The sequence below is a fragment of the Puntigrus tetrazona genome, chromosome 21 (assembly GCF_018831695.1).
Source record: "Puntigrus tetrazona isolate hp1 chromosome 21, ASM1883169v1, whole genome shotgun sequence".
Classification (NCBI taxonomy): Eukaryota; Metazoa; Chordata; class Actinopteri; order Cypriniformes; family Cyprinidae; genus Puntigrus; species Puntigrus tetrazona.
In genome coordinates this window covers 12,542,620-12,557,518 of record NC_056719.1, presented here as the reverse complement: position 1 = coordinate 12,557,518, position 14,899 = coordinate 12,542,620, and the positions used below count along the sequence as shown (strand labels likewise).

The following is a 14,899-nucleotide window of genomic DNA, read 5'->3' as shown; positions in this document are numbered from 1 at the left end:
ATGGACAACCTGACATTTAGATACAGCATACTACTAGTGGAAGGACTGAATGTTACACCACAGTCAAGCTTTCCTGCATTTATCCTTATTTTGATTATTTACATATTTATATTATTATTTAACACTGGGATGATGATTCAGATTTCAGTAGAAAAAAGTTTACATCAACCTATGTACATTCTTTTCTGCAATTTGACACTGAATGATCTTTTAGGGAGTACTGTTCTTTTGCCACATTTGTTGAAGGACATTTTAACAGACCCCTCTAAGCGCTACATAACATATGTGGAGTGTGTTATTCAAGCTTATTTTACTCATTTGAATGGTATAGCGTCTCACACTGTAATAATGACCATGGCCTTTGACAGATATGTGGCCATATGCAATCCACTGCGATACTCAACTATAATGAGTAATAATATGGTGGTTAAACTGTCAGCAGGTGCCTGGGGTGCTGCAGCAGTATTGTCTGGAATTTTGATTGGCCTCAGTGTGCGACTGTCTCACTGCAGATATGTGATTCAAAACCATTTTTGTGATAACGCTTCACTTTTTAAACTGTCTTGTGAAAATATTGTCATTAATAATGTATATGGATTGGCTTTCACTGTGGTTTTATTAGTCTCCTCAATAGGGAGTGTGGCATTAACATACTTCAGAATAGTAATGGTATGCATCAAAAGTAAAAACAAAGCAACCAACAGCAAAGCCATAAAAACCTGTACCACACACTTGACTGTTTATTTAATCACGTTTGTGTCTGGGTGTGTTGTAGTTTTTCTCCATCGTTTCCCTGTATATGCTGAAACTAGGAAACTAGGTAGTGTAATGCTTCATATTATTCCACCAAGCTTGAATCCAATAATATATGGCATTCAAGCCAAAGAAATAAGAAACAAAATTTTTAAACTCTTTAGAAGAAAAGTTAATACTAAGTGATTTTCTCTTATTGAGAAAGTCATTTTTGGTAAACAAATATTAATTTAAAATCCTACATAAGCAACACAAATTTTATCAAGATACTACTTAATTTCATATTGTTTTCCACCAAATGGCAACCTCTGACACAGAATTCACATTGCAAGGTATAATAACAAACTATAGCATTGTGTCTTAGAAAAACAAGTATGTAAAAATAATGTTTCTTAAATATATGCATGTATTATGGTATTTCATGCTTTAATAGAGAGAAAAAATAACATACAGCCCCTTGTATGTAAATGACCATATATATGAAGACTGAACATTGTTTTTACGGCTTACTTGATGCTGCTCCAGTAAAGCTAACTTTAGGAACAAAAAAGAAAAGAAAAGAAAAGAAGAGTCTTCTGAATTAAAAAGAAAATGCTCAAATGTTTAAGGGGTAATTTTATCTATGTGTCTATCGTTCCTTTGTGGTTAGTGTTTATTTACTATTTTGTTTTTGTATTATTTGCTAACATAAATTCTTATAATTTATATTATTACTGTTTTCTTTTTTATTAAAAACATTAAAAACATTATGCTGTTATAAAAATATATATAAAATTGTAATGACATTAAAATGCTATGTATATAATTAATGAATGAAAATTGTTTCAAAGGGATAGCTGGCACCAATTCTCAGTATATATGTAGATGAATAAACATGTAGATAAAATACCAAAATAAGTTAAAAATTCTAAATAAAGTTACATTTTCTGCTCCTTTACCTTTCTGAAATTTCTTTGTCATTGGAATTGTTGTTCTTCCACTTCTCCAAAGTGAATCACATTGAGGGCTGAAAAAAACTCACTCTTGAATGTTTACATCTGATATTGAGTTCAGAAGTCAGTTTGGCAAAATAGTTCCACCCATAAAATTTAAACAAAGCATCAAAGCTATGTTTCACATACATGTATTCAGTAGACACCTGTATCACCCCAAAAAGTTCTCTATTACAAACCTAACTGTAAGTCTGTTTTTGAGCAAGTGTTGTGTCGTTTTGAACTCTTTACGCAGATCAACACCAAATTTAGTCAGTGTAATTTAAAGTCTTTTGTAATGTTTCATTGACCATATACACTGAACACTATTTAGAACTTGAACCAGATAAACATAATCCAGTTTGTAATCTTTCGGTGAAGCTCGTTTTGTATGTGCTCTATATAGGTAAAGAATCTCACAAAAAGATTCCTCATTTTTATGAGAAACTAAACAAATTTAACTAGAAACAAAATGTAAATAATGTAAACACTGTAAATAATGGTAGCAGAATTAACATACAGTTTTACGTTATTATTATTCATGTTATGTTACTAACATAACATTTTATATGCAGAGTCTAATCCCAAGAAAGTATATCCACGTAAATAACTGCACATTTAAATGCTGATAAATTAACACTATCGTAACTATTTAGTACTTGTACAGAGTTTATGTAATTCACAAAGCAATAATTTCAAAACACTATGTTTTAGAACAATATTTATGTGTTGTGTTTGCGGCTCACAGTGCAAAGTTGACGAGGAGGTCCTTTTTTAACTAGAAAGTAGTGAAAGTAAGTGTTGTATCTTGTCTACAATATGTATTTTATAACATATTGATAAAAAAAAATATGCTGTGTGGGTTTAAATGGGCTGAAACTTTTCTCTTAGATGACATTTCCTTTGAGTCATAACCCAACAATTCAGAGCAGTTCAAGATTGTAGCAAGAGGGACGTAATGTGTCCGCTTCTTCCTTCAAGGAACGAGGGTTACAAAAGTAAAAGAGACGTTCCCTTTCAGTCAGTCACTATGCCTTTATGCCTTTATGTTTGTCAGCATACAGAGATGAGGTGCAGCAGCTCACAACTTGGTGTAGAGCCAACAATCTATCTCTGAACGTCGACAAGACAAAGGAGATGATTGTTGATTTCAAGCGAGCAAAGAGTGACCATTCTCCACTGTCCATCGACCGGTCCAAGGTGGAGACCGTCAAGAGCACCAAATTCCTTGGTGTTCATCTGGCGGATAACTTCACCTGGTCACTCAACACCAGCTCCATCACCAAGAAAGCCCAGCAGCGCCTCTACTTCTTGAGGAGGCTGAGGAAAGCTCATCTCCCTCCACCCATCCTGACTATGTTCTATATGGGGACCACTGAGAGTGTCCTGTGCAGCTGCATCACTGCCTGGTTTGGGAATTGCACTGTATCGGATCGCAAGACCCTCCAAAGGATAGTGAGGACAGCTGAAAAGATCATTGGCGTCTCTCTGTCCTCTATCACGGACATCTACACCACACGCTGCATCCGCAAAGCCCACAATATAGTACAGGAGCCCACACACCCCTCACACACATTATTCACCCTCCTTCCATCTGGAAAAAGGTACCGGAGCAGTCAGGCCCTCACAACCAGACTGCTGAACAAGCCATCAGACTCCTCAATAACCACACCTGAATGGCCTTCCTGTCCCATAAGCATTCTTGCACGTCATATTTATTGTTGTGAACCTCATATTTATTGTTGTTTGTATTTTGTGTTCTTGCACTAATTTTGTCTTTGCACTGTTTGCACTAGTTTGCACACAGGGTTTGCACTCTACTCCCTTGCTGTTTGCACTAGTCCGCAAACTTTGCACTTTATGTGGTTAAGACACTGTCTTAGCTCAATATGTGAGTTCTTTTGTATTGTGTTGTATTTGTGACTCCATGTAGCACCAGGTCCTGGAGAAACGTTGTCTCATTTCACTATGTACTGCACAGCTATATGTAGTTGAAATGACAATAAAAGCCACTTGACTTGACTGACGTCATGGGGTCCCTATGGAAAACGGCACAACCTGAACCATGCAATTAAGGTACAAATACTGACAGCACCCTAACACTAGGACGTAAATGAGAGGTTGCATGCTGCCATCGTATATATGCCTATGTATATAGGTGTAAATAAGTGTTACCTCATTCACAATGGTTTTAGTAACATCATATTGACAAATCAAACCATTGTAACTCCCCCAAATTTAAACCAGTAATTCAAGTCATATCGTTGTCAGGGTGTGGTTTTAGCATGAAGGAGCACTTGACGAGAATAAATAAACGTAATAGTTTTAATCCTCTTCAAAACAGACAAAATAATAATGTACAGGTAGACTGGCAGAATGTGAGGGACCGAGCAATTTAGCAGTAAGGGCACCAAACCAGATGTTCAAAAATATATATTTTCTTTAATGAAACAAAATCTTACAAAGGAAAATCAAACAAACAAATAATTAGATTATTAGGCCTAAACAATACAAACAAAACAAAACAAGCTCAAATAAATCAACCGTGAAAACCAAACCGACCTCTCAAAATAACAAACACAACCACATTTATACAAAAGGACTAGTCCACATTTAACGACATAGGAGACACAAAACAAAGAAACGATCTTAAAGCCCTATCATAAATCTTCAATAAAACCAACCCCAATACAGGACGGAGGACATAAACATCTAAAGATTAATTAATTCAAATGAAATAATCTTGGATCTCCCTCCCAGCCATCTGAGGAGTGGAACAGGCCCGTGGCCTTTAAAGTTGTCAACATGGCGGCCCGCCGTCTTTAAAGCAGTCAGCCAGCGCAGAAACAAAGAATCTCCACCATCCTCCACAACACGGTAACTTAAACTCAAAAGAAAACAAAAATTAACAAACAATACAGCAACTAGATTGTGTGCACCCAACTAGCTGCAAGTAAAGTGTTTAAATAAAACCATTGAATCCAAATGTGTGTGGGTCTTATTTTAATCAAGATATTTAATGCTAAATAAACTCAAATAATAATCTTTTTAACTCAAATGAAATTAAATATATAAATTGTTTGTGGATGTGTGTGCATGTAACATTACTGGTCACTGATGTGTGTGGCCACCACATGGGCCATCACACAGAACATAAACCACACGTATAAACCTCGATGATCGGATCAACTTGAACAAACACACAGGACTTAAATACACAATGTAATATGACTTAATTATAATATAAATTAACAAGACGTGGCTGAAGACGATAAAGACAATTAACTAAAGTAGGTCACACGGAACACATGGCACACAACAAAAATAACAACAACAAAAGAGTCCAAAGACGTGACAATTGTGAAGCTTGTGCTACAGATGCTTTATGCTTGAATCACTGAGAAAAAGAAAATGTGTTTGAGTATAACACCATTATTACATTGTCAAGTTGGATGAAAAGCTCTTATGAACATTTTAGGACTCAAACAGATACGTGTAAGCCACATTTCCATATTTAAGATTATTGCTTGTCATTTTCTACTTTTTTGATTGCTAATACTTATTTGCCTAATAATATCTAGAAGCTAGCGGATAGGTGTTGGGCGACACAGGTGGTTTTGCGTAGGAACGTCTTCAGACTCACGTTGTCACGTTGGAAGGATTGAGCCCTCGGTGGAACACTGATAGGACGGCGAAATCATTCCATTCGCTTCGAATGAAACACAGAACATACTCAAGTTGAAGACGTTTGTCATGCACTGTGAAATTAGTGGTAGGCTGACCGAACACCTCTTTGAAATGTTACAGAAAAGCATTGAATGAATTTAGCCATGGGCTATTAGAGCTCCAGAGGGCCTCCCATTGTAGTGCTCTGACCGTGAGCAAGAAGATCAAAGTCGCCATCTTCCCTTGTTCGGTGGAAAAGAGCTGCGGTTACATCTCTAAATAAAGGGAGCATGAAGTAGAAAACCATAAAATAGCTTCCCCCGCGAATTTTGTTGGGTGAGCCATGGGACAAGTGTTATTAGCAGGCAGGGGAAGGGCATCGTATAAGGCTTGGACAAATGCCTGGTAAGGTTCCACTGACGGGACTTCCTGCAGATCCATGCTCACCCTCTTTGTCTTGTAATGGGCTGATCTTCTGTCTTGTTCTAGTTAAGGAGACAGACTTTCAAGAGAGTTCAAAACAAAGAGATTCACACAAAGCTTCCAGAGGGTTACTGCCATCAAACAAACAAAACATGGATAACAGAATTCTCAAATATCAAACTTCAAATAAGTAAGTCAAAGTTCTTTCCTTCTAGGATGATCATAAACACATGGAAGTCTCTCAGGCAGAACGGGGACCAGAACATCAGTTAAACAACCTCAAGATCAGCCACTGACTGAATGGTGTGAGCTTGCTTTATACAGGGGCAGGTGAGTGACTACAGGTGCGGGTGACCAGTATTCTGGTTGATTGTGATTGTGACAAGGTGGTGAAGATGTGAGTAGTGACGGTGTGACAGCTGCGAGTTAACGTGAACAAACAACGAACAACTGTATTTTCATTAATGTTAACAAAGATGAATGAAAGGTATATTAAATGCACTGTTTATTTTTTGCTTATGTTAATTATTACATTAACTAATGTTAACAAATGACACCTTATTGTAGTGTTACCGTTTTTTTTTGTTTTTAACTGAGTAATTTTGTGCAAAATTACATGCTATACAAGAGCTGAGACCTATTGTCATTCTATCTGTATGTTTTGTTTAGGCCACAGATGGACAACCTGACATTTAGATACAGCATACTACTAGTGGAAGGACTAAATGTTACACTGTTGGAACTACTATTCTTGTTTCGTACTTTTATTGACATTATTGTCTCATATATCAATATGGTTTTGAAGAACTTCTGTGTGTGTGGGTAAAGAGTTTGGCAACACGCTCACAAAGGACAGGACACTGTCCAGAGCCGACACCTTGCTGAACCCTTGCTGAACTCACCCCCAAGCAGATTCCACCTAAATGGTATCTAATCAGGATCAAGCACCCACAAGAAAGGAATGTGCCCTATTGTAACCTTTTTATGGGGGTTGCTTTATCTTTATGTATAAATAAAGATGTGTAAGGGGCTGCGTTTCAGAAGCAAACTGAAGAGAGCTGGAAACAGTTTACTTCCCTTGCAACTGAAGCGATGTCACTTGCAAGTTACACATTCGAAACAAATTCTCGTGTCTCTTATTGAGTCTTGAATTATTGAGTTGTCTTCGGGGTGGTAAAGAACCTTAAAGGGGCATCCAGACCCAACATACACCACAGTCAAGCTTTCCTGCATTTATCTTTATTTTGATTGTTTACATATTTATATTATTATATAACACTGGGATGATGATTCAGATTTCAGTAGAAAAAAAGTTTACACCAGCCTATGTAAGCTTTTTTACTCATTTGAATGGTATAGCGTCACACACTGTGATCATGACCATGGCCTTTGACAGATATGTGGCCATATGCAATCCACTCTGATACTCAACTATAATGAGTAATTATATGGTGGTTAAACTGTCAGCAGGAGCCTGGGGTGCTGCAGCAGTGTTCTCAGTTTTTTTTATTGGCCTCAGTGTACGACTGTCTCACTGCAGATATGTGATTCAAAACCAATTTTTGTGATAACGCTTTACATTTTGAACTGTCCTGTGAAAACAAAGTTTTTCTCCATTGTTTCCCTGTGTATGCTGTGTAAGGAGCAAATTTGTTTCTTGAAACCAAAAATCTGCCATGCAATAAAACTAATCTGAGAAGGGATTTCCAAAGGAACGAAGGAACACCCCTTTCTGCGACACCCCTTTCTGCCTCTGCTCTTTCTGCCACCCCTCCTTCTGCCCAAAAGACTTGGTTCAAAGTTCATTAAGAATAAGGCATTATGTTTCATGTGAACCTGTTGTTTATTTTTCGTGTTTAGTCTCATTTTAAAGATCTCAGTGCAATTGGTAAATTGGTCTCAATTTCACAAAATCACTTGTATTATTAATTAGGTTTAAAAACTCTGTAGAACTTTGTTCTGTTGAGAAGGGGGTGTTTCCCTCTTTAAGGTCTCTGAAAATGTGACCCTGGAGCATGGGAACCTAAAAAGCAAAAGGTATTTTTATGGTTTTACAACCGATCCGAAAACCTCATAGTCTGGTCTGAGTATGTATCTGTAGCCAGATCAGTATGTGTATCTTCATACATCACACTATGTACTTTCTAAAGGTCAGGTATGCATCTTTTACTGTAGATCTATCTTTGAGAATTTGATGTTTTGTATTGATACAAATGTAACTCTGAATTGGCTTCTAAATGTTTGTGTAATTGGCATGATACAACTTTACCTGTCTAATAATAGTAAATTATTATATTCTTTTGAGTAGATTAATGTGTAGTCCAGTGTGTCCACAATCTTGGGGCAGGGCAGAGTGTAATTGATGCATGGTATGGCGAGGGTTAACCATTTTGATTTTTGGACGCTCTGTTGCCATCATTAACATGGTGAAAGTCTTCAGTTTTTGTGGTTATTTAGTTAAAATGTTTGTTTAGAACATGCCGGTGGTTAGTTCACTTAAGGCATTATAACCACCCTTCACCCTCTGAGTAATGTTGGAACTGTCCAGCCGTATTGAGGGTTCAGTAAACGGCCACCTGAATGCCTAAGCGACACTAGGATCGTAATAAAAAAAAGGTGATGACTGTTGATTTTTCTAGAATATTTCAAATATCTAAATTCTTCCACTTTTGGCAATTATGAATGGTACCTAAAATAAACAATCCCTTGAAATTGGAGTCAGATTAAGCATGGAGCAAGATCAAAATTGAAACTAAATTCTGATAAGTTCAAAAGTGCAAAGAAAGACCAAATGTGCATTAAACTTTCGACCAGGCCCACTCGAGTTCCATTTTCCGGGAAAGGCAGACAGTACAGCACAGACAGTAATGTGCTTCTGTGAGTAATGTGAGTTCATTTGACAGTTTCTTACTGAGTAATGGACAACTGAGGTGATGTTCTGTGGTACCTCAGTGTTTTCATCAACAGTTGGTTATGAGAGACTTGCTTGTTCTGGGTAATTGTTAAACATGAGGTTGTCATCTCTGCTGGGGTACCATGTGATCAGCAGCCTTTTGTTCTGTCATTGGTCACAACAAGCATGACTCAAATTTTTGTTTTGTTCTAGTGCATACTCTGTCATGACTTCAGTCTGATCAGTTTGTTTTTGTTTTTGTCTGTCTAACAGTTTGCCGTGTGCTCGTGTTTCCCCGCCCCATTGTCATCTTATTAACCACTTTAGCTGCCTTCTCACCTGTGTCTCATTGGCTCCTTAATTGCCCCTCTACTTAAGTTCCTTTGTTTGCAGTCTTGTGTCTGACTGTTGTGGTGTGAGGATGCTGTTTGTATCCAGTCCTGTAATGTCCTGTCCTGCCTAGTGTGGGATTTATGTTTTACAGGATTTATGTTTTACAGGATTTATGTTTTACAGGATTTATGTTTTACAGGATTTATGTTTTACAGGATTTATGTTTTACAGGATTTATGTTTTACAGGATTTACTCAATAGAAGCACTGTGCCCAGGCCTCATAAAGGCTCTGAGTTTTTCTACTTGATATCATGTGTATGTGCTGTGCAAAATGTCTTGTGAAGATATGAAGACTGCTGAGCCCATCTACTGGTTGAGAAGAAACAACTGCACCTTGTTCTGTGAAGGACACTGTAAGTGGGAGGAAGACGCAAGCACAAGAATATAAATATTGTGTGAAATGTAGTGTGAGCATACAGGACTGCCCTGCATGCCTTTAATGCTGTTGTTCTGTATCCTGAGCTCAGTCTCAATTATTCTGACTTTATTAAACTAATTAAGATAGTAAATTTAAAAGTAAGTCTCATTATAGACAGACCTGAACCTGGGAGGGAAACAACGAAGATTTTGTCCAACACTAGTCTGTGTAGACTCCAAGCATAGCTGGTATTTTTTTAGTTTTACTCTTTGCTCGCTCTGCCTTTTGTTTTCTCCAGACCTCTGTTCCCCTGTTCCAGTCCTGGTTCCTCCGGTGCTGTGTTTGGCAGCTCGTTCTCACCTGCCCCTGTTGGATCTTATGCTGGGATCAAGCAGCAGAACAGCAGAGACTCTTTGAGAAGATTCCCTTATGCCAAATGCTCCCTGCCTAGTGGAGTGATTGGAGGCTTGTTTTTTGACTAGATCCTTTTAATTTCTGTCTGATGTTAAGTCTTCTGTTCCTCTGCCCCAGTCAAGTTTTTGTTCAAAGACTATAAATAAAGTTCTAAACCTGCAATTGAATCCTTGTTCGTTCCTGACATACTCTGCATGTCTGAGTGGGACAATGGTGGGTTTTATTGTCATTTACCCACACAAGTTGCTTTTGGGTCATGCGATGACCTTAGGATTTCTGATTATATTTCCAGTTGTTCATCTCGTTTGGGTTTCTTAAGAAGCGTGACTGGTCTCATTAATTGTTCCAGTGGTTGGGCTGGTAGCTGTCCTGGAAATGGGGGTTACAGTCTCTCTGTGTTATGATGCCCCTGGATGTGATCTAGTGGTGACAGTTCAAGAGTGTGTAGGTTTTGTTACCTTTCTTTAAGGTCATATTCTGCTTGTTGTAGGCCATCTGTGAGTGTAGGCTTGTTGGAGTCAGTTGTAGTATGTCTGTGGAGTTTCTTGTCAACCTTGTTACCAACTGATGCTGGAAGACTGGGTCCTGATGGGTTCCCAGCCATTTCCAGCATTCCCAGCGAGTTGTTCTGATGAAAGGTATAGCACAACTCAAAAAGTTCCTTTTGGCAAGAGGTTTTATACATCTGACTTGGAGGAATCCCAAAAGATGATGTTTTAATCGGCGGGCTCCTGCAGGGCAGGTCCATACCCAGCATGCATCTACTTTCATGCATAAATTATTGTTGGCATGGGGTCCATTAACCCATGAGCAAAAAACATAGTTTATAGTTTATAAACTTTTATAAGTATACTTATATAGCAACAAAGATCAAACACTCATTCACACCATGAAATGGATAATGTCACAAGTTTTTTTTTTTATTCGACACCAAACTCACAAACATATATCACAAACATACTTGGTTGGAACTATAGCTAGGATCTGTGGTTTCTTGTAAGTTAGTATAGGCTTTATGATCTTGATCACAAGAAGCAAGCTTACATGCATAACTATCTGTATCTTCTATTTTATTTAAATATAAAATGCTTTTTAATAATGTTTTTTGGTATCTATTCTAAACGCATCCATTTTTGAAAAGTGCACATGTGCATAAATGTCTAAGGGAGCCCTAGAGTATGATGTAACAGGGAAACCAGGATGAATCAAAGATCAAATAAAGCATAATGACAGTGAACATAAAATAGTAAATTAGTCAATGGGTACCATGTGTTAAATACAGCAGCATCTTAGAGATCTCTAATCAGTTAAATAGCATTAGTTATTCCTCCACCACATGTGTGTGATGTCATAAACAATGTCCCTGTGTTGTTGAACTAATATGGTTCAAACATCTCTTCTTGTCATGACTAGCTAGTTAGTTTCCAAAACAATGCATTATACCATGTATGTAACTTGGCACAACACTGATTCACTGATTGATTGAATGTTAATGGTCCGTTTGAGAGACGGCTGGCAGTAATGCATCGCGTGGATGCGGGGGACAGTGCCTCTTGACTGGCAGACCGGGGTGGTGGTTCCTCTTTTTAAGAAGGGGGAACAGAGGGTGTGCTCCAACTATAGGGGGATCACACTCCTCAGCCTCCCTGGGAAAGTCTATGCCAGGATACTGGAGAGGACAATCCGTCCGATAGTCGAACCTTAGCTTCAAGAGGAACAATGCAGGTTTCGTCCTGGACAGGGAACACTGGACCAGCTTTATACCCTCTTCAGAATACTGGAGGGATCCTGGGAGTTTGCCCAACCAGGTTTGCAACTTCTTCCCAGTGCATGTTGGACTCCTACAGGGCTGCCTTTTGTCACCGGTCCTGTTCATTATTTTTATGGACAGGATTTCTAGGCGCAGCTGGGGGCCGGAGGGGGTCTGGTTTGGTGACCACAGGATAGCGTCTCTGCTTTTTGTGGATGATGTTGTCCTGTTGGCTGCATCTGGCCAAGACCTACAGTGTGCGCTGGGGCCGTTTGCAGCTGAGTGTGAAGCGGCTGGGATGAGAATCAGCACCTCTAAGTCTAAGGCCATGGTTCTCAGTCAGACAAGTGTGGCTTGCCCCCTACAGGTTGATGGGCAGCTCCTGCCTCAGGTGGAGGAGTTTAAGTATCTTGGGGTCTTGTTCACATGTGAAGGGAGGATGGAACAAGAGATTGACAGACGGATCATTGCAGCTTCAGCAGTAATGCTGTACTGGTCTGTCATGGTGAAGAAGGAGCTGAGTCGCAAGGCGAAGCTCTCGATTTACCAGTCGTTCTTTGTTCCTACTCTCACCTATGGTCGTGAGCTTTCGGTCATGACCGAAAGGATGAGATTCCGGATACAAGCGTAGGGTGGCTGGGCGTTCCCTTAGAGATAGGGTGAGGAGTTCAGTCACTCGGGAGGAGCTCGGAGTAGGCCAGCTGAGGTGGCTCAGGCATCTGTTCCGGACGCCTCCCAGACGCCTCCCAATGGAGGTGTTCCAGGCATGTCCCACCGGAAGGAGGGACTATGTCTCTCGGCTGGCCTGGGAGCACCTCGGTGTTCCCCCAGAAGAGCTGGAGGAAGTGTCTGGGGAGAGGGAAATTTGGGCGTCCCTGCTTAGACTGTTGCCCCCACGACCCAGCCCCGGATAAGCGGAAGAAGAAGAAGAAGGCGTTAACCAGGCAGGAGTTGGGGCAGTCAGCAAACAATCAGAGAGACAAATGAGAAACAGTCCAAAATCAGCACATGGGAAAACAACAGAAAATGAAGAATGCTCTGAATTATCACTGGGGCAAAAACAAGACTTTTCGATGGGTGAGCCTTTGAGGGCAGTTTATGTAGGGGAGCTGTTGACGGACACCTGGACAGGTGATTATTCCTAAGCATAGGGATAATGGGAAATTCAGACTGGTTAATGGTGTGACTATGGCGGTGAGGTGACCTCTAGTGGTTCTGGGTGGAAGATCAGGGACCAGATTGTGACAGCTATTCTGAAAATGGTCTTTTTAAAATCTTGTACAGCATATTTTCACTTGCGTAAAACAGCAGAAACTGTGAAAACAGTTCAGATGCTGCTGTAAAGCAGCTCTAAAAGACAATACTGTTATTATTTAGATAAGTCAGTTGAGTGTTAATTCTCTTCAAATAGGGCTCCACGGTAAATTATGCGCCAATTGTAATCACAAGTTCTGTAAATTTTCAAATATTGAGACAACCAAGGGTCTCTAAGAGTAATGATTCAACATTGTTCTCAGCAAACAAAGCTTGTCAGAAGTATACCAATCACAGAAAAGAAAGGTTTTCCCTCTTGAGGTATGATGGAAAGAGCGTAGTTGCTTTGAGAACATAAAAGAGCAAACAAACTAAACATCATTCAGAGTAAGCAGATTGTGATCTTGAAGTATAGTATAAATTATTGAATACAAATATACCACAGTGAATAGGAGAGGGTGCAATCATTCGATTTATAATCTATATAAAATTGGTGGGACAATCTATCACAGCCATCTTCCCTGTTAAATATCCTGGTAGGTATTTCAGTTACACACACACAGACACACACATACACACACACAAACAAATACACATAATACTAAACTCTTGACTGACTTATTAAATAATTATACAAATGATGGTATTTCTGGGGTTCTGCAGGCTAGTATAAAAGACAAAACAAGATCAAATTATCTTTATCATGCTTTTAATATCAACACGTTTTCTGTATGTTTTGTATAGGTTTCAAATGGACAACCTTACATTCAGATACAGTTTACTGTTAGTGGAGGGACTGCAAATTACATATCCGTCCAGCCAGCTGACCTTCTTTTTTCTATTGATTGCTTATGTCTTTGCAATAGTGTCTAACATTGGGATTTTGATTCAGATCTTAGCAGAAAAAAGTTTACACCAGCCTATGCACATTCTTTTTTGTCACTTGCCAGTGAGCGATGTAATTGGAGCAACTGTCCTTATACCACGTTTACTAAAAGACTTATTAACAGACCCCTCTGAGCGCTACATTACATATGTAGAGTGTGTTTTCCAAGCCTTTTTTGGACATTTATATGGAACAACTTCCCACACTATTCTAATGATCATGGCCTTTGACAGATATGTGGCCATATGCAATCCACTGCGATATCCAACTATAATGACCAATAAAATGATAATTAAACTCTCAACAGGAGCCTGGGGTGCTGCAATATTGCCAGTGGGAATTTTGATTGGCCTCAGTGTGCGTCTGTCTCACTGCAGATCATTAATTACAAACCACGTTTGTGATAATGCTTCACTGTTTAAACTGTCTTGTGAAAACACAGTGATTAACAATGTATATGGATTAACTTTTACTGTGGTTTTGCTTACCTCTTCGTTGGGGTGGGTGTTAATGACATATCTCAGAATAGCAATGGTATGTTTAAAAAGCAAAAACAAAGCAACAAACAGCAAAGCCATAACAACTTGCAGCACTCATTTGACTGTTTATGTAATCTTACTTATCTCTGGTTTTGTTCCAATTTTTCTTCATCGCTTCTCTGACTATGCTGAAAATAGAAAGTTGGGGAGTGTAATGTTCCATGTTATACCACCAGGATTAAACCCCATAATATATGGTTTGCAGGCCAAGGAAATACGACAAAGAATGTTAAAATTGTGTAGAAATAAAGTTAATTCTAACTGATTTTGTTGTATTATATACATGTATACAATTTTAATTTCTTTCTAATAATTCTTTGTGTGTTCGGCATATGTGACAAAGCAGGTTATGTAAAGACATATATAAATACAAATATAGACAAGATAAATATGTGGTAACAATTTGCATAATTCATAAGGGCATAATGTGCTGTCGGTATACCCTAAATGAATAATGATTACTGTTGATTTGTTGTTGTTTTTCCCCATCATTTCAAGTGTATTACTAATTACTTATATTTATAAGAAAAGGTATGTTTGCAAAGAAATTAAAAAGTAGCATCTCGAGTGGAAATAATCAGATTTCTTTGGCATAACA

At 38.7% G+C, this 14,899-nt stretch overlaps 2 protein-coding genes across 2 annotated transcripts; both read left to right on the top strand.

The window, feature by feature from the left end:
- LOC122326747 (olfactory receptor 146-like) lies at positions 1–939 on the top strand. Its single transcript, XM_043221882.1, has one exon. The coding sequence runs from the start codon at positions 1–3 to the stop codon at positions 937–939; it is 939 nt and encodes a 312-aa protein (XP_043077817.1).
- Positions 940–13,627: 12,688 nt separating this feature from the next.
- LOC122326755 (olfactory receptor 5F1-like) lies at positions 13,628–14,566 on the top strand. The gene has a single exon (XM_043221893.1). The coding sequence runs from the start codon at positions 13,628–13,630 to the stop codon at positions 14,564–14,566; it is 939 nt and encodes a 312-aa protein (XP_043077828.1).
- The last annotated feature ends 333 nt before the right edge of the window (positions 14,567–14,899 follow it).